General features: G+C 46.2%; 1 protein-coding gene across 1 annotated transcript in view; it reads right to left on the reverse strand.

Moving 5' to 3' along the window:
• Positions 1 to 25255, reverse strand: part of CMTR1 (cap methyltransferase 1) — a 56847-nt gene that overhangs the window by 17453 nt on the left and 14139 nt on the right. The window contains exons 3-10 of the mRNA XM_059701808.1: positions 17950 to 18092; positions 16009 to 16167; positions 13144 to 13236; positions 10830 to 10901; positions 9397 to 9491; positions 9216 to 9288; positions 2704 to 2902; positions 1590 to 1708 (exon numbers count right to left, since the gene is read on the reverse strand). Of these exons, the coding sequence (XP_059557791.1) occupies positions 1590 to 1708; positions 2704 to 2902; positions 9216 to 9288; positions 9397 to 9491; positions 10830 to 10901; positions 13144 to 13236; positions 16009 to 16167; positions 17950 to 18092 (953 nt within the window). The remainder of the gene's footprint in view (positions 1 to 1589; positions 1709 to 2703; positions 2903 to 9215; positions 9289 to 9396; positions 9492 to 10829; positions 10902 to 13143; positions 13237 to 16008; positions 16168 to 17949; positions 18093 to 25255) is intronic.

Here is a 25255-nt window from a genome sequence, read left to right on the forward strand (position 1 = left end):
GAGTCTGACGAGGCCTGGGAAGCACGTATGGCGTGAATGCTCTGCCTGGGCTCACTCAGCCTCTGTACTGACCGCTGGACAGGCCCATTTGGTGACAGGAGAAAAGTCAGCAAAACTCTGACAGACAGTGACCTTTCTTTCTTTGCTGATGAAGGATTTTCTTACAAAACCCATTCTCCTGTCCCAAGACCATGAAGCCTCTACTTCTAGCTGGCAGGATCTCTGGCCAGGGTATTTGTTTAAAGGATGCAAGTACTTTGCTATTCCTGGAGTGGTTTCCCTCCCTGTGAGAGCCCAGCAGGGAGCAGAGAGCCAAGCTCAGAGCAAGGAAAGGAGGCCAGGGGCTGGGCGCCTGGGATAGGGCAGATCTTTAATGGGCACAGTTTCAATTCTGCAAAATGAAAACACTCTGAAGATCTGTTTCAGGACAATGTTAATTTATTTAACCCTACTGAACTGTACATTTAAGAATGGCTGAGCTGTTCAATTTAAGTTAGGTGTTTTTTACAATAATAATAATAATAATAAGTAAATGAGGCTGTCATCTGTTAAGTTGGCCCCAGCAAGACCAGGTCTCCCTGACTCAGTCCTAGGAAGGTAATAGCTAAGTGACCCAAAATAAAAAATGTTGAGCAATGTATTCCAAATTTATAGATGCTCCTCAAAATGCATGCCTGTTTATGGGGTAAATAAAAAAAAGAAAACAAACAAAAACCCAGCCCAGGTCACCAGCCTACAGTGCCGAAGCAGAAAGACAATCCCTGAGTTGCCCCTCTAGCTGCCAGAGTGCAACGGCTGCCTCCCACGCACTATCAGACCCCTGCAGCTGCTCACCCGGAGCAGCCCCCCCACCCCCCAGCCTGTCTATGTTGTTCCCTGCTGTGCACAATGCTTTCAGACCCTATGCTGACACCCTGCACATTCCTTCACCTTCCCACAGCCAATACTTGAAAGGCCACCCAACTTGCTCCAGAGCTTTCTCTCAACTCTAGCCATGTGACCCTGGAGCAACTGCCACATTCTCTGTCCTTCCTCTAGGCCAAGCGGTGGCTCACTCAGGAAAGACGATCACCCACTAGGTGGGAACGCTGCAGTGGGCTCCCCGCAGCTGCCCCAGGAACAAGGCTCCTTGAATATTCACTTTAGCCCAGCCACTGGCAGCCTCCAGGGGGTCCCCCCCACCCCCCACCCCACCCCCCGAGCTGCTGCCTTTGTTTCTGTGGTCATCTATCAGCCCATCCCCAGGCCTCTGCCAGGAGCAGCGCCTGGGTGACAAATGATGGAAATGTGCTTCCCAGTTAGTTCTGCATAGTTCGTCTCCTTTGCTGTGTCTCACAGCCGACTTAGACCCTTTGAAGAAATGAGCTGAGAAGGGCCACCTCCTCCACGAAAACATCCCGCCTTGGCAAAGTCGTCATTGAAAATATGTACAAAAAAATAAAACTTACATCATAAATCCCCTACTACCTGAATAGTGAGCTAGCACCTCCGAGGGCAGCTAAAAGGCGAATAAAACAAAACAAATGCAATTCTCAAGCCTCTAAGGAGACAAACTCCTAAAGCACAGCCTTTGGAAAACGGTCACCTACCCCGTCGGCCATCAGAAAGTGGACACCCTTTCGATCTGTGTTATCCAGGACAAAATTCCGAAAAGCAGTGATGTTCTCTGGGCGGGTGATGTCTCCATCTCCATCGATCCCACCCTCGCCTGCAGGACACAAGATCCAATTAACCTCATCGGGCCTGTGCATCCCAAGAGCTGGGGCATGAGCTCTCTGCGGCTGTGAAAAAGGTACCAAGTGGGCCTTGAGTTCCAGGAGAAAAGCCCCTGTGAGGAGCAGCTCACCGCAGGACCCCCCTGCAAAGCTGCCTTACAGTGATGGACAGGAGGCAGAAACAGGGCCCTGCTGCATGGAATAAAGCAGAGATGACAAGGAGTTAACCAGCCAAAAGTCATCAACTGAACAGAGAGCCTTCCTCCTCAGCCCAAAGTTGTGTTTAAAGCACCTACATTTCAGAACCAATTTTGACTTTTTTTGGGCTAATCCTCACTTGAAGGAATCTTTTCCCATTGATTTTCAGAGAGTGGGAAGGAGTGGGGGAGAGAAACATGGTCAAGAGAGACACACATTCAACTGGTTGCCTCCTGCATGCGCCCCAACCAGGGCCGGTGATTGAACCTGCAACCCAGGTACGTCCCCTTGACTGGGAATCGAACCCAAGACGCTTTGGTCCGCAGGTCGACGCTCTAACCACTTAGCTACACAGGCCAGGGCCCAATATTGTCCTTTTACTAAGGACTGTTAAAAAAGGACTTGGGATCTGGTGCCAATCACAACAATCAAGCCAGGGTGGGTGAGGGGACTGCTGAAGGGCAGCTGAGCTGTCTGTTATCAGTACTTTTCACACCCCCACACAAGGCTGGTATGTTAATGACCCTGCCAGTTCTTGGCCAGAGATCAGGCAATTTCATTATCTCCTGTCATCAGAGAAGAAAGGAGGAATGCATATGGCCTGGATGCAAGTGTAACCTGTACCCCACAGGCCTAGGCACAAAGGGACAGACTAGGGGGAACCAAGACCTTCATGACATGGACTGGGAGACCTGGGAAAGAAAACATGGCAAGTGGGTAATAGCTGCTTCTGACCTACGTCTCCACAGAGGGCTGTCCCAGAGCCCCGAGTGCCCTCCTGTGTCCCTACCGTAATAAGGTTCAAAGAGTTCACTGGAGGCCGAGTAGAAGTCCTCCAGCTTAAAGTCATTCGGGCCCTTCAGAGTCATGCCGAAGCCCTTCGCGTGCCACTTCTTCCTCCACAGCACATACTCCGAGAAGCCACCGGGGCCTGCACAGACGTCAGCAAAGTACAGAAGCTCCGCTTCCCGGTCCTTCACCAGTGGTCTCTGCAAAGGCCAGGGGAGGACAGGAGAAGGGGAAAAAGATGGCTCAATGGCAGGAAGGAGAAGGCAGGGAGTGAAATCAGCCTTTCCCCAAGCACAACGCAGAGTCCCCGCCAGGCCACACACCCAGCAAGTGTGTCTGGGACCATCACCCCACCCCAAAATACCCGGATGCCTTGCACACCACCAGGCTTAGCTCAGACTCCTAATGAAAACATCTTAATGGGCACCTGGGTATGCACTTTTTGTTTCTCATCATCTTCACCATATCCTGCCTTACACGAGTCCTTGAGCAGAATAGACGCTACATCCCCCCATTACAGACAGGGGGGAAAGTCACAAAGCGTGCTGCTCCCAGCCATCTGCAACAAAGCTCATCAGAGTCCAGTCAGCCTGACTGCTAGACTCAGGTCTTCCTGTCCAACCCAGCGTGGGGAGCCCTGCCGCCCCCCCATCTCAGCCACAGCACCCATCTCTCCAGACCACAGTGTCCACTTCCCTGCTCCCTCTCCATCCTCCTCGGCACTCCCTTTTTTTCAATTAACTTTTTATTTTGGAATATTTTTAGATTTACAGAAAAGTTGCAAAGACAGAATTCTCATATACCCTTCACCCAGTTTCCAGTTTTACTAATACCTTACATTGTCAAAACTAAGAAGCCAACATGTACACTGCTATTCACTAAGCTCCAGGCAGGATTCCGATTTCACTAGAGTCCTTGTTCTGTTCCAGGATCCAATGCAAAATACCACAGTGCATTTAGTCTACACCCCTTTCTCCTTCTCTACATCCCTTTCTTCTCCTGCCTTTGCCCCTCTGCTAGCCGGAGGCCTGGGACAGTGCACAGCTGGGAGTTGACAAAAGAGAGAAAAGGAGACACCAGTGTGCAGCTTCCAGGCAGCCCTCGGAGCACCCACCCACCTCAGGAATATCTATATTACAATAATCATTTGAATTTGCATTGGATTATAATTTTGGCCACCTGAGTAGCTTTAACTCTTATTAATATAAAATTCATCCTGAGCCCTAGCTGGTTTCAGTGAGTGGATAGAGCATTGGCCTGTGGACTGAAGGGTCCCAGGTTGTGGGCTCTATCCCCAGTTGGGGGCATGGAGGAGGCAGCCAATCAATGATTCTCTCTCATCATTGATGTTTCTATCTCTCTCTCCCTCTCCCTTACTCTCTGAAATCAATAAAAATATATTAAGAAAATAAATAAATAAAATTCATGCTGAACGAAGCATGGACCTGTATTGTGTGTTTACACTTCCCTTTAGACACCTGGGCCCTAGATGGTGAATTCTACTTGCCCAGACCCTCCACAGCAGAGAGGAGGTACCATCTATACCAGTGACAAGAGGCTGAGCTCTAGAGTGGGTGGCAGGAGGACACTGATGACCATCAGCAGGGAGGGGCTCAGGCAGCTCAGCCTTTGCTCTCTATAAGCTGCCATGGCTGGGTGCTTGTCCAGAGCTCTGCAACTGCTAGATCCAGACCAGAAAGCTTTAGGGGAAAGTTATAAGAGAGAAATAGAAAACTAATGTGCACAACCCAGTCCATTTCTAGGTGACAAGGGCCTTCCCTCTGAGGATGGCTATCTAGCTTTATCAAAACAGTGAAAAAAAGTTTTTGGAAAAAATAGCTTGAGCTAAAAATAAACATTGTCACAAGCCCACGCAGGCATGCTGGGATGCATCAATGCTTTCTCTCCTCCCCCACCACTCTTTGTTCCTGAGCTATCAATTGTTTATATATTTGGATTTTATTTATTTGCACACAAAAAAGGCCAAATGGCATTTGCCAAGAACATTATTTTAGCACTTTCCTGACAGCGAGGTAGTAATGAGGCAGGGGTTACAAGTTGAAGGCCTGCACAGACTGGAAAGTGGGAAACTAATGTTCCTCGCTGCGGGGTGTTGCCCTAGCCCCCAGCCCAGGCTCCAGCCTCTCCAATGAGCCACTGGCCCAAAGGAAAACTAGGGGAAGGAAGAGGAATGAATCAATAAAAGCATCTCACCTCCAAAACAAGGACATAAATATGATCTCATTTTGTGATTTCAAGACATGTGGCCCTCACAGGCCACAGCCAGATCTTTCCACAGAAAGGACAGCTGGGGTTCTCGCCTCTTCCACCTACTGGCTGTGCAGTCAATGGCAAGCACACAATTTATGTCTTTAAGCTCAAGCTTCCTCAACTATAAACTGGAACTAATATAGGTTATTTCTCCTTTTTTTTTTTAATCCTCATCCAAGGATGTTTTTATTGATTTGAGAAAGAGAGTGAGAGAGAGAGAAACACAGATGAAAGAAACACTGATCGGCTGCCTACTGTACATGTCCTAATTGGAGATTGAACCTGCAACGTAGGTATGTGCCCTGACTAGGAATCAAATCCGCAACCTTTTGGTGTATGGGACGATGCGCCAACTAACTGAGCCACCAGGCCAGGGCTGTAGGTTATTTCCTAAGAGCGTTGCAGGGTTAAATAAATTACCACCTATCAAAAACCTTATAAACTGTAAAATACTAAACAAACCTAAGTTATCAATTCAGCTAGATCAACTATCATGGAGTCAGAACTTTGTCCTTTTCCATCTCTTTCTCTTCCCAATGCCTCAGTGGGCACTTTGTACATGCTAATTTCCTCTAAGACGGCACAGAAACTTAAGGATCCACATTCAGTTTTTGTCTCTTGTTACACTTCAAAACATGTTTTCTTACTTCAACAATATCCCCAGGCACACAAATTTCTAACATAAAGATAGATATATATAAGAGCCAGGGGCCGTCACATCCGAAACAACCAAATGGAGGACCGAACAGGCTGAGTGGGGTGACCAGGCTGGCAGAGGGGTTAGTGAGGGACAACCAAACGACTGAACAGCAGGCTGCATGGGGTGACCACGACGGCAGGGGGGTTAGTGAGAGACGCCCAAACGACTGAACAAGCAGGCTGCGTGGGGCGACTAGGCCAGCAGGGAGGTTAGTAAGGGATGACCAAATGACTAAACAGCAGGTTGTGTGGGGCGACCAGGCCAGCAGGGGGGACAGTAAGGGGCAACCAGGCTGGCGGGGTAGCAGTTAGGGGTAACCAGGCTGGTGGGGGGGGGGGGTGGCCAGTAAGGGAGGACCATGCTGGCGGTGGGGGATGACAATTAGGAGCAACCAGGCCATGGGGGGGGGGGGCATTTGGGGGAGACCAGGTTGGCGGGGGACAGTTGGGAGCGACCAGGCCAGCGGGGTTGGGGGGGCAGTTAGGGGCAATCAGGTTGGCAGGCAGAGGCGGTTAGGGGTGATCAGGCTGGCAGGGGGGCCAGTAAGGGGCGACCAGGCAGGCAGGCGAGCAGTTAGGAGCCAGCTGTCCTGGATTGTGAGAGGGATGTCCAACTGCCAGTTTAGGCCCGATCCCCAGGATCGATCGGGCCTAAACCAGCAGTCAGACATCCCCCAAGAGGTCCCGGATTGGAGAGGGTGCAGGCTGGGCTGAGGGACGCCCTGCCCCAGCCATGCACAAATTTCGTGCACCAGGCCTCTAGCCCTATATAATAAAAGGCTAATATGCAAATTGACCAAAAGGTGGAATGACCAGTCGCTATGATACGCACTGACCACCAGGGGACAGATGCTCAGCCTGAAGCCAGGCTTACAGCTGGGGAGCACAGTAGCGGTGGCGGGAACCTCTCCCGCCTCCGCAGCAGTCAGACATCCCTTGAGGGCTCCCGGACTGGGAGAGGACGCAGGCCGGGCTTAGATATCCCCCCCCCCCCCCAGTGCACGAATTTCATGCACCGGACCTCTAATGGTTTATATTAAGACTTCCAGATACCCAAAGAATCTAAATTCCCTTCTTTCCTTAGTCTCTTCCAATTCTTGCTTACAATTTCTTGATTTCCCTACCCTAGTCTCTTTTCAACTTTTACCACAACCTGAAGAACCAGAAGCACATGGGAAAACCTGAGTCGTGTTCCCCTCCCACTTTCCACCTCTAACCTCTCCACCCCATCCCAAGCTTCAAGTTCTGCATCCACGCTCGTATTCTACAGCCAGCCTGATCCAAGAGCTAGAGACCCTAGCAAACCTGGCGTGTGCCCAGGGCTTCAGCCACTCCCATCTCTCCTGGGAGCTGCTCTAGCACATTTCTGCTCACCTGAAAAACATGCTAAGCCTGCTGGCCTTGGCTGTCACTCTGGTCCTCAGGGGAAAACAGAGAGCAAAAGAGAGAAGAAAACTCTAGAGGCTAGAGAGAAATCACCTTTTATAGTGGAATGCAGAGAAACATCTCAGAAAGGGGAATTCTCCATGGCCACTAACAATCAATTCAGGTCAAGAAGCTGCCTCAAGCGTTACAGACTCGGCTGCCTTTTCCTATGTAACTAACATCTCCACCCCTCTACCTGAATGGTACAACCTGATGCCTTCTTCATTTTCCTGACAGCAAAAGACAACAACCAGACACTAGCTGCTGGAGGCGTTTTCATTCAAAAGCCCCAAATGATGCTGTGACTTCCCATCAACTTGACAGAGCTCTTCTGCTAGGCAGGGGTTTAAAATCATTTGGAACTCAGAAAATTAAATCAACATTATATCAACCTAATTTTCTCAAGATACTAATTCCAAGAGCCCCTTTGTGCTGCCTGCTGGTACTAGGAAATGGGGAGGGAGACAGGGGAGAGAGAAATGACTAAAGGCTGGAGGGGTCTAAATGCCAGTTTTGCCAGCAGAGAAAGCAGTGAAGTAGGTGGAGCTGAAACATTAAGAACTTGGAAAGGAAGTTTTTTCGGTGACTGGATAGTCAGAAGGCCTAATGGAAGGAGGGTGAGTGAAGCAGAAACAGGCAAAGAGAACTAACTTTCTAGAACTGGGTAAAAATGCTTTGAAACCCTGACAGTAACGCTAAAATGAAATTTCCTTTATTTTTTCTCTGTCATCATGGAGGGTCTGTGTTCAGAGAAATGAGATGCAGCAGAGTAGAAAATCATCTTGCTTTACCATTTCTTGAGAAGGGCCAAAGCCTGATAAGTATGATCCCACACAAAGCTTGTTCCAAGAGGCAGGAAGGGAAAGTGGCCACATCAGAACTCACAGATCTGAGAGCTGGACAACTCTTTTTTAAAAAATATATATTTTATTGATTTTTTTACAGAGAGAAAGGTAGAGGGATAGAGAGTTAGAAACATCAATGAGAGAGAAACACCGGTCAGCTGCCTCCTGTACACCCCCTACTGGGGATGTGCCTGCAACCAAGGTACATGCCCTTGACCGGAATCGAACCTGGGACCCCTTAGTCCGCAGACCGATGCTCTTCCCACTGAGCCAAACAAGGTAGGGCTGGCACAACTCTTAAGAGCCGTTTGGTCCTACCCTGGCCCTCTTGCAGGTTAGCAGGGCTAATTTCAGAGATGAGGCAGCTGAGACCCAAAGAAGGCGTGTATTTAAGTGACAACTCCTGCAATGGAAGTGGTACACTCCCTGCCAGCCTCACTGAACAACACAGCATGACATGCTGATTTTAAATGGACCAGTGGAAGGATAGGATGCCCACATGTCATTCAACTCTCAAATATTTCCCAGAGTACTCTCCTCTCATACCAGAAACACCACCCAAATCAGATGATGTCACAATTCCAAATTGGGAAATAAACTCACTGTAAGTTCTACTCTACCTCATCCATGGTAAAAAGGCATGCTAAAGCCCCTGGTGGCAACTGGTCTCCACACGTCATGAGCACAGAAAGGCTTTACAAAATCCCAGTCCTACACCCCTACCAGCTCTCAACTCCACCAGAATGTCCAGAACCTAAAAGCGCCATGGGGAAAGGGATCACATCTATCTCATTCAAAATTATATTCCTAGTGCCTAGCACTGTGCCTGGCACAAATAGGGGCTGGATAAATACATGCTTACGGAAAGCAGTAGGGGCCCATGCTCTAACTCATGGCCTCATCTCCCTGTTCTCCAGGCCTTTAGATGCCACAGCTGCTGATTTGGCCCAGGAATGTCCCTTCTCCACTGCTTCCAGCCCTGCCCACCTCCTCTGGGAGTGCACAACAGGACCTGCAGCATCGGGGGCTGGGCCTTTGGGCCTGCAGCCCTAGAGACAATGCTTTTTGGGACACTCTTAGGACCACAGGGACACACTGTGGGGCCCTTTCTCAAGAGCTCAAAGCAAAATATCTAACATAAAATGCATCTCTAACATAAATGCAACTCTAACACATAGCAGCTATAATTACATTGCACAAATGGCAATTTCTGAGCCACTGAAGCTTAAGCCCATTTAACACTATGAATTCAGAAGCAGAAACTTGTTCTCACCCCATAAGAGTCCCGTGGATTTGTAAAAATGCGATCAAACACAAAATCCATATTGGCCATCTTCATTGCCGCCCTGCAACAAAGACAGACAGAGCTCAACTCAGTACCAGACACGGAAAGCTGAAGTTCAAAGAAAAGGCGGAGGGTCAGGTCAGGGGAGGGGAGGGAAAAGTCAGCAAACCTGTTCAGGAAGAAGACTCCTCGGATCATCTCGTAGGGATTGGCGCGGGTCCGAGCTCGCCGCATCTCCTCCCCATCCAGGACATCAAACACACTCTGCCCAGAGAGAATCAGAGCCTCGAGGTGAGCATCATCCGCTGGCAAGGGGCAGGGCTCTTCAGAGCCTGAGGAGCCCAACGAACAGCATCCAAAGAGAAGGCTCCTGCTGTATCCCAGCTCTAAAATGACCGGCTGTGTGACCCTAGATAAGTTGCTCAATCACTCTGACCCTCAACTTTATCGCCTGTAAAATGGTACACAATAAATGTAAGCACGTCCCTGACACATGGTCAGTGGTTAATAAATGACCGCCATGGTTAAGCACAGGGCCACCTCCTGGCATTGCTAATCCTCATAGCAAATCTCTTTGTCCACTCCAGCATCGACTTCCCAAGGGACTGGAGTCTGATACCAAGGCTCTCTCGACTGGGGGTCATTGAGAGAGGGCAAACAAACCAAGACCAGGCCTCCTGATGGCAGCTACCACGTAGTAGGGATCCCTGCTCCCTTCTCCAAATTCCTCTCTGATTTAAAAAAACAAACAGCCTCACTTCACAAGAGCACCAGTCACTATAAAGATATTCCCAACCCTCTGCCTGTCAAAAAGGTAAGCTCTGAGGCCAGGTGGCTCAGTTGGTTGGAGAGTCATCCGTACACCATAAGGTTGCGGGTTTAATTCCCGGTCAGGGCGCATGCAGGAAGCGGCCAATCAATGTTCCTCTCCATATCGCTGTCTCTCTCTCTCTCTGCCTCTCTCTCTCAAATCAATTTTTAAAAATCAATAAAAATAAGTAAGCTCTGAGGCCTTGCTGCTTCTCCAACCCATTTCCTCCTCAGTTTCCTTGGCTCTTTCTGTCCCGAGCAATACACTTCCTGGCCCAAAACTCAGGCCTCAAGGTATCAAGAGAAGGCTACTCATCCAGCACGTTAGGAGCCTCCCCCCAGCATTTCATTTAATTCTCACAGCAACCCTACAAAGTATTTTCTCCCTATCTTATAGATGAGGACACTCAACTCAGCAAACCTAAAGCAACTGGCCCAAGGTCACACAGCAAAAACAGTTGCAAAACTAGGATTTGAATTCAGGTCTATCTAATGCTAAAGAATGGTTTCAAACCTTTCATTATATCAGCCAACCCCCCAGGATTATAATGAACCAACCCACTGAGGTTAAGTGGATCCTTTCCTGGCTACTGACCACAGGGACACCACAACACTACAAAGCAGAGCGTCACCAGGAAAAAGGACGCCTTGGAGAAATGTACAAGCTGCACATCGGACCACCAGGAAAATAACAGCTAAACTTCAGCCCCCACAAGTGACTCAAAGAACTGGAAAAGCCCAGGCAGCCCTTTACACACAGTTTTCAACTCCAGCTCTAGCCACAGGCCTTACCTTACACTGCAGCACGCTGTGAAGCAGGTCTTCCCCACAAAACTCTGTTTCATCTTCAATAATCATCTTCCTCTACAGGGAGAAGAAAACAGTCAGTAATGACCATGTGTGACTGCACTTGGGGGGATGAATGGAGAAACTAGGGTTCCAAATGAGTAGCGAAGGGGCTTGAGTTCCTGCCAAAAAACATCAATCTCTGAGGAGCAGGAACTTGTGAGAAAATCCTAAATCCTCTGGCAAAACCCCAGGTGGCTATGAGACGAAGCAGCCCCTTGGGTACTCTGACTAGAGCACCATATGGATACAAGACTCGTGAATGCCAAGGCTGAGAAAAGCAAACAGGAAGGAGACATTCAAGCTGTCTGTCCCTAGGGCATGGAGGCAGAAGGATGGGACTACCCCAAATGACAGAAGCCTGTCCTTCAACGGGTAAGCCTCTTGCTCTGTGATGAGTATGATTGCACGACACTAGGCACTGACCCGGCAGCGCCACAGAAAACAAGGGCTCAAGAGAGCCTCCCAGCAACCCTGTGATGGTGGCTGTCAAGTCCAACATCACGTCTGAGTGAGGCCACTTCTACACCATCGGTGCTCAAGTTTAGTGTTCTCAGGTTTTACACTTTTCAAAACCACTGAGGACCTCAAAGAGCTTTTATTTATGTGGGAGACATATAGATATATACATCGAGGTTTATTATTAAAACTAAGGAAATTTTAAAATATTAATTGAATATAAAAAACAATGTTAATAAAAATAACGCATTTTTATGAAAAATAACTATATTTCCAAAAATAATTTAGTGAGAAAAATGGCACTGTTTTCCAGTTTTGCAAATTTCCTAATATTTGTCCAAGCCTGTGTAGCTCAGTGGTTGAGCATTGACAAGGAGGTCACGGCTCAATTCCTGGTCGGGGCATATATGTGGGTTGTGGGTTCAATCTCCAATGGGGGGGGGGGGTGCATCATTGATGTTTTTATCTCTCTCTGAAATCAATAAATATATATATTTTAAAAACTTTCTTAATAGCTGGCTTAAATAGATGACACCAAGATTCTCCTTTATATTCAACTGGTTCTGAAATTATCTCATAGGCTCTGGAAAACTCTACTGGGCACTTTGTGAAAGAATGAGAGTGAAAAAACTTTCAGTATCATTACAAAAATAACTAACTTTGTAGACCCCCCTGGAAGTGTATTAGAGATCCCTGGGAGCCCCTATACTTTGAGAACTACTCTCTAGATCAGTGGTCGCCAACCGGTGGTCCGCGACCACTGGTGGTCTGTGAGGTCCAAAAGGTTGGTGACTGCTACTCTAGACCACACTGATTTAGTAGCTATCTACTTTATTCTTACAATTTTCCAGGGGATATTAGACAAATTCCCTCTGTAACAACTCCCTCATTACTTTCTGAGGACAGGTACAGTGTCTTTTCATCTACCTGGAATAATGCCCAGCTGTAACCAGTGAGGAAGATAAAAGTTGTGCATTTTGTGTTGTCTTGCAAGCTAAATGACTAGGAGAAAAAAACCTCTCTGCCATATGTCCCAGGGGCATATCTATAAAGCCATTAACACACCATATTAACACACAGTTTTATTCCTGCCAGAATGGTCAGATTCACATTTTTCACATCTATACTAATAAAAGGGTAATAAGCTAATTAGACCGGATAGACCGGACATCCTTCCAGACAAAGCTGCAGGGCTGCGAGGGCCGAGGGCCAACAGCGCAGGAGAGGCAGCGGCCGCAGCTCCTTTCGCAGAGGTGGCTACACGGTTCCGGTCCCAGTGCTGCCCCTTCCGCAGAGGCAGCCACAGAGATAGCAGCGCAGGCCTGGTCCCGGTGCCACGCCTCCGCAGAGGCTGTACGGGGTGCAACCTGTTGTGCCTCAACCTCCCACAGACCCTCCCCCAGCTGGCCTGGCCCCAGATCGCCCCCCACCCACCAGTGGGCAGGGGGCGGGGCCAGTGCTAAGAAGCAAGGACCAAGGGCCAGCACTGCAGCAGCCAGCAGTGGCAGCAGCAGGGTGATCAGGGAGGCGCCTTCCCCTGATCGGCCCAGTCGCCTCCCACAGAAGGAGGCCAGACTTTGGCTTAGGCCTGCTCCCCAGGGGGCCTAAGCTGTCAATAGGACATCCCCTGAGGGCTCCCGAACTTGAGAGGGGGCAGGCTAGGCTGAGAGACCACCCCCAGTGCAGGAATTTTCATGAACCAGGCCTCTAGTGTATAAACACATACATACCAACTCGAAGAAGAGGAAAAGTCAGGAGATAAGTGCCAACATTTTTAGGGTACATTTTCCTGAAATCCTACCTTTCCCACAACCATCCAATCGCTCATTTCCTCAGTGTCGGGAATTTCAGTGGTACATTCTGGGAACCATGACACCTGCTCACAGGCACTAGGCTACAAACAAAAGAGAGGCAATTAAGTCAGGTAAGACAGGCCCTCGGAACTATGCCCCATCTCACCAGGGCTTCCCCAAAACAATCAAGAGGGACTCAGACAGAGTGGAAAGAGTCTGGGAAGCTGAGGCCAAAGGCAGCTGTTAGACATGAAAATTGAGAGCTGGAATTCTCAAGTTTAACTTCTGAAGGCCAGGTCCAATTCTGGTTTCAGTCCCTAGAAACTTCCCAAACCTTCAAAGTATCCTTCATTTGTTTCAATATTTTTTATGAATACCATTATGGACACTGAGTTAAAAAAAGACATAGTCCTTGTCCCAAGAGGCAGTGGGGATACAGAGCAGTGGGGATAAAAGATGTGTCTCTGATAGGTAATCACATCAGGAAGACACTAAGCAATGAATCTCACCTCCTGATGCCTTTCAAAGTGTTACAAAATAAATAGGATTTCCCACCCATTCATTCAAGATAGGGCAGAAACTAGCACCTCTAATGAACTACTTCCTCATAATTTCCTTATCAAGCCCAAACAGTGGTTTTCACCCTGCTATCCATTAGGGTCATCTGCAGTCCTTTTAAAAAGTTCTGGTGCCTGGGGCCTACCCACAGAATATATGATTCTGTTGATCTGAGGTGGGAACTGGATATAATTGCATTGTTAGAAGTCCCCAAATGATTCTAATGTGCAGCCAGGGCTACGTTCACTGGGCTAGAGAGACATGGATTATGAAACTTTAACAGGTGGCTAACCTGCATGGCAGCTTTACACATTCCCTCCTGAGCAAGTGTGAAGAAGAGACTCACCATTGCAAATTGAAGCAATGTGGTTAAAGGTAATATTACATGCTCTGAAAGGCATAAAATGGTATCACAATGGAAGGTCTGAAGGGCAAGCCAACCACCATCAACAGAGAAAAGAGTAAAAGAAAAATTACTGAAGCCTTTTGTCAATGAATCAGGCGGTGAATCATGGCTTCTCTCCTTGGTCAAATCCATCACCTTTAAGCATACTTGGTTGTGCTTTATATTATAAACTTTTTTTAAAAAAGCAACTTATGCCCAGCCAGTGTGGCTCAATAGTTGACCGTTGACCTAGGAACCAGGTGGTCACGGTTTGATTCCTGGTCAGGGCACATGCCCAGGTTGTGGGCTCAATCCCCAGTAGGGGATGTGCAGGAGGCAGCCAGTCAATGATTCTTATCATTGATGTTTCCATCTCTCTCTCCCTCTCCCTTCCTCTCTGAAATCAATAAAAATATATATTTTTTTTAAAAAGCAACTCATATATACTTTGGATACCCCTATAGAAATAAAAAGAATATTCAATCTCCCCATGGAAGTCTAAATATAATAAGGCTACCTGCAAAGTGGACTTTGTCTGAAGCTTCCAACTTTGCCCTCTCCCTCCATCCTGGCTACAGAAGTCACTAAGCACCTTCCTGTAGTGACTCTAGGAATGGGAGTCACCTCAGGCCACCCAGACTCATCTGCCTGAAAGAGGTGACCACCATCTAACAGTTAAGCCACATTCTTAACCAAAAGATACGGCATCTTTTGTAAGAGAAAAACTGAATTATGGTAGATGATAATTAGAACACCCTTGTCTCAAAAAGGAATTTCAATGGCCTGTCTCCATTAAAAGCAGAAATTTTATGGGCAAATTTCGTATCTCAAGTTTAGCACTTAGTTCTAATTCTGTTCCACTGAGAGAATTGGGGCTTTTTACTTGTTTTCACACAAATGAGGACACAGAAAGCACCAAGAATTTCTGAGGTAAAAACCTACATCTAGCACCCAATTACAAATATTTACCCTATTCTGCACTGTCTCATCTGCTATTCTGCTGGTCTCGTCTCCTTCCAACTACAAGGCAACACAGCAGGACCACATCAGAACCCATTAGCTCTTGGCTTGTCAGCTTCTTACGCTGAAGCCTTATTAGGCTTTTATCATGCACAGGTTGATGGGAGATTTTCCTGAACTGAAGCATCAGAGAGACAAATAAAATATCAATTTTCCAGAGCTCAGAACCACATCTGAAGCTAAATTACAGCAACTATGTAGAAGATTAGACATTTGTTTTCTATTTCCTCTAGTTTCAACTCCATAATGGTAATATTACATCATTATTTTTAGGGGCTTTTATTATACCTACTTCAAATCCTTTGTGGAATAAGGTAGGACATAAATAAATGAATAAAAATAAAATCACATTATCTGTACCATGAAAAGGAATGAGTCTCTTTGGGTATTCAGGGTAAAACAAACAGGTACCCAAGTAGGTAAGCAGACTAAATCCACAATGAAAAAGCCATATGGCATAAACAAACACCTGCTTAGAGGTTCAAGGACCTTACATGGCACCTAATCCAATCACTCATACAATGGGAAAGTGGGTCCTCAATCGGCCACTTGAACCGTTTCAGCAGAGGAAGCTCACTACCTTCTGAGGTATCGTAGTCACTAGTGAAAAGCTGTATTAAGGTTCTTTGTGGAGGTAAACCGTGCCTTCCAGTATCTTCCACCCATTGGTCTTAGATAGTCCTATACGAAGCAACAGGAAACAAATCCACATCCTATCATTCCCCCTCCCCCAGACTTGTTTTCCATTCTGGACATCCCCAGAACCTTCCATGTAAGAAACTAGTTCAACCCTCACTAACCACCCTGATCAAACTGCCTCTGGAGACTTCTAGTGTGTCAATGTGACAACTTAAAGGCATGCACCCAAAACCCCAGTGGCTTTCTGCCTTCTCCTCCCCACACCAGTTACCTCGGGCTCATCTCGCCAGTCCACATTCAACTCCTGTTCAAAGCCTTGCAACGTCAGACCCAAGCCTCTTCGACCTTTCTGATTAGAGGCCTCAACGATGTCCTTCCGACCCTGGCTGTATTTACCCAATCCTTCACCTTCCCTGAAGCCCATCTTGGCCTGAAAGAGAGAAATGATGGTGCATTTATATAAACAAATAGATAAAATGGAGCATTTTATACAAACAGACATTTATGTGGCCCTTATCATGTGCCAGACATTCTGCTAGACCCTAAGAAATATAAAAAAGTAAGGCCTCGCCCAGCTAGTAAGGCTCAGTGGTAGTGTCGACCCATGAACCAGGAGATCAATGGTTCAAATCCTGGTCAAGGCACATTCCCAGGTTGTGGGCTCAATCCCCAGTAGGGGGCATAAAGGAGGCAGCCAACCCATGATTCTCTCTCACCATTGATGTTTCTATCTCTCTCTTCCTCTTTCTAAAGTCAATTTAAAAAAAAAAAAGATTTTTAAAAGTAAGGCCAAAAGTTTTCCTTCTAGCCTAATAAAGAAAAGAAGCATAAATAAAAAACAAACAAACTGCAGTTTAACTGTGGGTCCAATGGCTGTCTCCTTTGGAGGTGAAAATCCTCGTGAGCCGCAGTTTGCCGACCAATGCTCTAAGCCAGGGGTCCTCAAACCACGGCCCGCGGGCCATATGCAAATACAAATATTGTATTTGTTCCCGTGTTGTTTTTTTACTTCAAAATAAGATATGTGCAGTGTGCATACGAATTTGTTCATAGTTGTTTTTTTAAACTATAGTCCGGCCCTCCAACGGTCTGAGGGACAGTGAACTGGCCTCCTGTTTAAAAAGTTTGAGGACCCCTGATCTACACAATGGAATACTATGCTGTGGTAAAAAGGGAGTTCTTACCATTTGCAACAGCATGTATGAACGGGAGAGCATTATGCTAAGTGAAATAAGCCAGTCAGAGAAAGACAAATACCACATGATCTCACTCATTTGTGGAATATAATGAACAACATAAACTGATGAACAAAAACAGATCCAGAGACAGAGAAGCATCAATCAGACCATCAAACCTCAGAGGGAAGGCAGGGGAGGGTGGGGGTAAGGAGGAGAGATCAACTAAAGGACTTAAATGCAAGCATATAGGCCTAACCAATGGGCACAGACAACAGGGGGGTGAGGGCACGAGTGGGGGAATAGGGGGTAACGTGGGGATAAGGACACTTATGTAATAACTTAATCAATTAAAAAAAAAAGCTGTACTACCCAAAGCAATCTATAGATTCAACACAATCCCTATTAAAATACTCATGACATATCTCACAGATCTAGGACAACTATTCCAAAAATTTATATGGCACTCAAAAAGACCATGAATAGGCAAGGACAATGAGGGCCTACAGAAGCCCAAATCAAAAGATCAACAGAAAAATTGCTTCATGCAAAACTGAGGTCTTGGAGGTACTATAAGCTCCTGAACAGAATCATTTTTTTAAATGTCACAAGTATCAGCTCATACTGACCTCTAGAGTTACTGGGCTCAATTATGTATCCCCAAAATCAAAGACCTAAATCTCAAACCCAAAGATCCTTATCTAATAAAAGAACTCAATCCTAAGAAGATTTTTGTCTATTTCCCCTGGAGGGCGATTACCAGAAGCAGGCCTGAGCAACCACTGCATATGGATGAACTCCAAGGCACTGGTTGCCAACCGGTGGTCCGTGAGGTCCAAAAGGTTGGCGTACACTGCTCCAATGTGAACAATACCTCTATTGAAAAGAGAGCCACACTCTACTAAATTTCAGTAGCTAAAAAGCAAAGGAAAAACTCACTCCCTAGCATTTCTTCTTTTCATACCAATCAATACAAATTCCCTTCTCTCTCACAATTCTGGTGCAGCTTTAGAAACCCAACCCAAGTGCCAACATACCATAAGCTTCTGGGAGACGCTATTGTACATGGAATAGCGGGAAGAAGTTCCCTCCACAAGAGAGTCTGCTTTGAATGCATCATCAGAGCTGCGTTGCTTCCCCTCAGTCTCACTGTCAGACCCACTGAGGCTTGTGGTAGATACTAGAAAAGAAAGAAGGAAAATATTTAGGTGAGTTTATGGCACAAAATTACCTCAAGAAGTCTAACTTCATTTATCTAACTAGTGTTTAATATATGCATTACATTACACATATAAAGTTCATAAAATCACTCAGGGTCAAATGCATTCTCTACCTCTTAATAACTGTGTAATCTTGGGCAAGTACCAAAAATTCCTAATGGTACTTGACATACAATGGTGACTCGAAAATATGTTTTCCTTTCCCATCTTTTCAATTTCTTTCCCTACCAACTAAGATGGTAATAACTTCCTCACAAGTAATTGGAAGCCGAAATAATGTATTTAAAGGACATTGCTAAATGTAAACTATATTTATTGAAGATATAATTGTCAGACTAAGAGTTTCTGATTGTTTAATCTCCTAGTTTCCTTTGTTTTCAGTCCTTCAAACTTATAGGTAAGAGGAAGATAACTATAGCACAACCTTCTTGCAAAAGGTCTCCAAGTAAGATGCACCTCAGCAGCTGTCAGAGTGGTAGGTTATGTGACTCCTGGCCAAAAGCAGGAGGATCAACAGTCTATTCACTGTGACTGGCTCTTTCCCTCTCTTTTACAGAAATACTAGAGGCCCGGTGCACAAAAATCGTGCACTCAGGGGGAGGGGGGGTCCCCTCAGCCAGACCTGTGCCCTCTAGCACTCTGGGAGCCCTTGGGGGATGTCTGACCGACAGCTTAGGCCTGCTCCCCATGGGACATCCTTAGCGGTGCTGAGGAGGCAGGAAAGGCTCCCGCCACTGCCACTGTGCTCACCAGCCGTGAGCCTGGCTTCTAGATGAGCAGCGCTCCCCCTGTGGCAGCACACTGACCACCAGGGTGCAGCTCCTGCATTGAGCATCTGCCCCCTGGTGGCCAGTGCGCATCACAGCAATAGGTCGTTCCACCATTGGGTCGCATATTAGCCTTTTATTATATAGGATGGGTAGCAGAGTTTCAGTTTGAGAAGAAGAAAAGTTCTGATGGTTGCATGACAATGTGAATGCACTTAATGCCACTGAACTGTACATTTAGAAATGATTAAAATGGTAAATTATATGTTATGTATGTTTTATCACAAAAAGTAAAAGAAATAAATTAAAAATTCATTAGAGGGACTTAACAGGAGATTCTAAATGATACAAAAAAGAATCGGTGAACTTGAATATAAGTAAGTAGAAATTACGCAGTCTGAAGATTAAAGAAAAATACACAGTGCTCAGAGGTCTGTGGGACAGCATCAACATAATAACATATACCTAATGGCTGTATCCAAAGGAGAGGAGAGAAAAAGAAAAGGACACACATTTAAAAAGAAATAATGGTCAAAAACTGATGAATCTATATAACCAAGAATGCAACAAACCTCAAGTAACATGAATACAAAGAGATCTGCACCTAGACACATCATTGTCTAAGTGCTGAAAGACAGAAAAATCTGAAAGCAGCAAGAGAAAAAATGCATTACAGTTGGCTGACTTCTCATTTGAAACAATGGAGGCCAGAAGACAGTGGAATGACATACTCAATGTGCTGAATAAAAAATTCTAAACCAGCAAAACTGCCCTACAATAATGAAAGTAAAATACATTTCTAGATAAAGACAGATTTGTTGATATCAGGAAGTCAGTTAGACTGAAAGGAAATAACACCAGAAAATGACTCAAATCCATGGGGAGAAAGGAGGAGCACTAGAAATGGTAAATATGTGAGTTAATATGAAAGAATGTATAAACATATTTTTTGCTCATTTCTTAACTATCTTAAAAATGTAAGATTATTATTATAAGGCAATTATTATAACATTGCATTACTGTGTGATATTACACACACACACACATAGACACATATGTGTGGTAAAAACTTTGTGAAAAACTGTCAATGATATAAAAAACAGGAACCATTATTTCTAGGAAAGTATAGAAAGCCATTCAGTGTCATGTGCAACAATAGCCAGATACTTGGAAGGTTCAATTCTTGAGCAACTGCTGCTATAATCCGTATGTCTATCTGAGGACTAAAAGTCATTAAGGCCAGATAAGGTATGATTGTCTTGTTTTATAGTACACACTAGAGGCCCAATGCACGAAATTCATGCACGGTTAGGGTTCCTAGGGACTGCCGGCCGCTGCCTCCCTTCCACTGGCTGGCTGTCTGCCACCGCCCCCTGGTGGTCAACGCATGTCTAACCCCAGGTCTGTCAAACTCTCACCTGTGGGGACAATTTGCATATTAGCCTTTTATTATATAGAATATTTCTTGAATATTTTATTTAGCATACAAATTATTTTTCTGTAGGTTCATAAAAACAATTAAAAACCACTAAAAAGCAAGTTTCAAAAGTCACTTTGAGCATTAAAATAAATAACATTAGTAAGGTATAATGACCTAATGCTGCTATAACCATATACATACATACATACATACATACATACATACATTAGGGAAAAGTTTTCCTTCTTACTTACAATTGAATGCCAACCACTAATGCAGAAGAAAGATGGCATTAGAAATCCACCATTTAGTAGCTATCATTAATAAAAATTGGTTCAAGCAAGAGTCATTGGATGCTAAAACTAGTTGGTAAAAGTTTGATGAGGCGCAAAACATTTACATAGTTTCAAACTATTTGTTAATTGCAAAGGGAAAAATAGAAACTTTACAGCCTTGGCCAGGTGACTCAGTTGGTTGGAGCATCAGTTGGTTTGGTTCTCCGTCAGGGCACATACCTGGGCTATGGACTGATGGATTCAATTCCCAGTCAGGGCGCCTACAGGAGGCAGCAGATCAATCTCTCAATCTCTCTCTCTCTCTCTCTCTCTCTCTCTCTCTCTCTCTCTCTCTCTCTCCTCCCTCCCTCCCTCCCTCCCTCCCTCTCTTCCTTCCTCTCTAAAAATCAATAAAGAAAAAACATATCCCTGGGTGAGGATTTTTAAAAAAAAACAGTTACTTCACAGCTGAGAAACTTGACAGGCACACCGATAACAGAAATCAAAGTTACCATCACTACTGAGAGTACAAATTGACTTATGCTCCCACCTCATAAGAGGGACACAGTATCATGTCTATGTAACTTTGACAAAAGTACATAACTTCAATTTAATTAGGAGGAAACGATAGACAAATGCTGAGGAGCATTCTACAAAATAACTCTTTTAAAGTGTCAAAGTTATGAATGGCATAGATTTAGGAACTATTCCAGATTAAAGAAGACTAAAGAGATGTTACACAATTTGATTATGATACTGGATTGGTCCCTGGATGGACCAGACACTTTTTCCAGTTTTGATGTGGTGTAATTAACAAAAAAACTGTAAGATATTTAAGGTATATAACATGATGAATTGATATGTGTACATTGTGAAGGGATTCCCCCTCATGAGCTAATTAACACATCTATCAACTCATGTATTTAGCTTTTTTGTGTGCGAGAACATCTAAATTCTACTCTCAGCAAATTACAATTATACAATACTAGTGGCCCGATGCACGAAATCCGTGCACATTAAAAGGAAATTAATTAGAGGAAATATTTTGATATTGCTGTTTGCCCTTTCTCTATAATAGAATTGTCAGAGATAAAAGAAAATTAGTAAAATGTATATGAAAATCTTCCTTCTGTCAGAGTCTTGGGCATGCTCCAGGACCCAGAGTCAAGTCCCTGCCCACCTGCGTGCACCTCAAAATCATGTGAGACCCAGTCCTGGCCAGCCCCACCCCCATCAAGACCCGCCGGGGCGGGGGACACGGCTTGAGGTCCCCCATCATGCCCCACCGGGTGGGGGGCGCAGCCTCAGGTCCCTGCTGATTGCTCGTTATGGGTTGTTATGGGAACCCTGCCTCCCTGTGGGCACAGCCATCTTGTGATGGTGTGATGGAGTGAGGATCAATTTGCATATTACCTCTTATTATCTAGGATAGAGTTGTTACCATGCTATAATTAGATCCTCAGACCTTATTCATTTTATAACTGACAGTTTGTACCGTTTTACTAATTAACCTCTCCCTATATCTCCCACCCCCCAGCCCCTGGCAATCATTTCTCTACTTTTTCTATGAGTTCAACTGTTTCTTTTTTCTTTTTCAGATTCCACATGCAGTATTTGCCTTTCTTTGTCTGCCTTATTTCTCATAACATAATGCCCTTTATATTTATCCATGTTGTTGCAAATCAGAGGATTTCCTTCTTCTTTTAAGACTAAATAATAGTCATCTAAATACACACACACACACACACACACACACACACACACTAGAGGCCCAGTGCACAAATTCGCACATGGGTGGGGCCTGGCCAGCCCAGCCTTGATCGGGGCAGGGCCTGTCGGGAAGAGATGGTGGAAGGTTGGCCGGCCAGCCTGCCCCAATTGGGGCCCAATCCGGGCTGAGCCCGCTAAGGGGGAGGGGCCACAGGCAATTGGCCAGCGGGCCCCGCCTCCAATTGGTGTTGAGGAAGTTGATCAGGGGCGGGGCCACCCAGGGGGAGGGGCCATGGGCGGTAGCCGCTGGCCTTACTCCTGATCAGAGTGGGGGGGGGCGATCAGTGGCAGAGCTGGCCTGGGGGAAGGGATGCGGGCCCATGGGGTGGTGGGGGCGGATTAGGGGTGGGGCCAGCCAGGGGGAGTGGCTGTGGGCAGTGGGCCAGTCGGCTCCGCCCCCAACTGGTATTGGGGGCCCAATCAGGGGCAGGGGCAGGATCAGGCGTGGGGAGGGGCTGCGGGTAGTTGACTGGCCAGTCCAACCCCTGATTAGGAGGTGGGGCCCGCTGGGGGGAGGAGCTGTGGGCAGTTGGCCTGCCAGCCCTACCCGATTGGACTGTGGGGGGCTGGCTGGGGGTTTGGCTGCAAGCCAATGGGGTGTGGGGGCCTATCGGGGGTGTGGCCAGCAATCGAGAGGGGCCACAGGTGGTTGGCTAGTTGGCCCCACCCCTAATTGGGGTGGGAGGCCGATCTGGGTTTGGGCCAGGCAGGGGGAGGGGCTGTGGGGGGGTTGGCTGGCTGCCTCGCCCTTGATCGGCATGGCAGAGGCCAATTGGGAGTGGGGCCAGCGGGGGGGAGGGGCCACAGGAGGTTGCCAGCTTGCCCCACCCCCCAATTGGGCCAGTTCGCTGGCCGCAGTGGGCTTAATAGCGACCGGTCATTCTAGTCGTTACAGTATTCCGGTCACTGGCTTTTTATATACAGTAGGTCCTCGGGTTATGTCGAAGATCCATTCCTACAGCGCGACGTAATGTGATTTTCGCCGTAAGTCGGAACCCACCTACATAAGCACCTACGTCACTCACATGGAGCAAATACACAGCAGTAATGAAGTGAAACAGTAAAAAAAAATTTAAAAGAAAGATAACAATTCCTGACCTTTACTTGTGGTAAATACATAATAAAAAATATAAAGCACATATGTACATATGTTGAATAAATAAATAATAAAAAACAAAAAGCATATATGTACATACATCGAAATGATGGAACATTTTTTTGTTGTAAATAAATGGGAGATGGCAACATAACCACGAAACGACGTACGTCAAGTCCAATGAAACCAGAGGACTGTCTGTATATAGATAAATTTCTTAACTTGAAATCTATTTCAACCCAATGTAATTTTACCCAGATAAGGTCTTAGGCAAACCCACCCCAATTTGGAAATAGACTGTATCTCAAAAGATTTTATTAAATTTATGCATATTCTGCCCAGCTGGCGTGGCTCAGTAGTTGAGTGTCAACCTATGAACCAGAGTGCCGGGAGCCGGTCCATCCTTGCTGTTTCAAGGGACCTGGCATATATGGCATACGGTTCTTAATATGTTTGCTCACCTTCTTGGCGCTGTGTTTTAACCAAGGTCACCTCTCCGAGAAAGGTTGAATCCCCAGGTAGGGATTTTCCCCTGAAGTTAGGGAGGGAATAAAACCCCTCAACTAAGTGCCAGGCGGGTAATTAATCACTTTAACTACGAACAATCATGCTTAAGCTACATAATCTTTACTCCCTGGAATGGAGATAAGAAACGCCCTAACCTTTGTAAAAGAGATTGATAGGATTGAATCCACTGGTATAAATACAGATGTAACAAGACAGAAAGACACAGAACTTAGGAGACAGAACCTAGGCACAGAACCTACACAGAACATTCTCTAGAGACAGAAGAACTTCGCTGGAGAGAACATGGCAAAAGATCCTGGACAGAAAGTGGCCTCAGAACCTAGAGACAGAACTTAGCGAGAGAACATGGCAAAAGATCCTGGACTGAACCTGACTACAGAAATTGGCAAGAGAACCTGACTAGAACCTGGTGACTGAACCTGGCTGGAGAACCTGGACAGAACCTGGCTGGAGAACCTAGCGAGGGAACATGGCTACAGAACCTGGCTGGAGAGAACATGGACACAGAACCTGGCTGGAGATCCTAAGCAGAACCTCTCTGGAGATCCAGACCAGAACTTGGCTGGAAAACCATGGCTAGGCTGCTGATCAACTGAACGCTTTCTCTGTGTCATTCCTTCTTCGCCAACTCCGTCCACACCTTTGGGGACCCCTGGACCTGCTGGGGTTGGACCCCGGCACCAGAGGTCACAGTTCAATTCCCAGTCAAGGCACATGCCTGGGTTTTGGGCTCAATCCCCAGTATGGGGTATGGAGGAGGAGGCCAATCAATGATTCTCATCACTGATGTTTCCCTCTTTCTTTCTCTTTTCCCCCGACCCATCCTTCCTCTCTGAAATCAATAAAAAGATTTTTTTTTAATTTTTAAAAATGTATGTATATTTCCATTAAAAACGGTATTAGGAAAAACAAAGATGGCGGCATAGGTAAACACCGGAGTTTGCTGCCTCGAACAACCACGTCAAAAATACACCTAAAAGACGGAACGGACATCATCCAGAACCACAGGAAAGCTGGCTGAGTGGAAGTTCTACAACTAGGAGGAAAGAGAAAAGCATACCGAGACTCAGAGGAGGCGCAGTGCTGAAGTAAAATACTAAGGTGTGGAGTGCATGCGGAGCAGGCTGGCAGCTGAGGGCGTGGTTGTTGTTTTCAATCGGGAGGGAGTCTCAGGCTCTGAGCTCCAGTTCCATCCGAGTCTCTAGGGACCCAGACTCATACGGGAGAAGTGGGACTGTCTGGCATCGCTCAGAACCCTAGAGCAGCT

This window comes from Myotis daubentonii, chromosome 6 (assembly GCF_963259705.1).
Source record: "Myotis daubentonii chromosome 6, mMyoDau2.1, whole genome shotgun sequence".
In the NCBI taxonomy this organism is placed as follows: Eukaryota; Metazoa; Chordata; class Mammalia; order Chiroptera; family Vespertilionidae; genus Myotis; species Myotis daubentonii.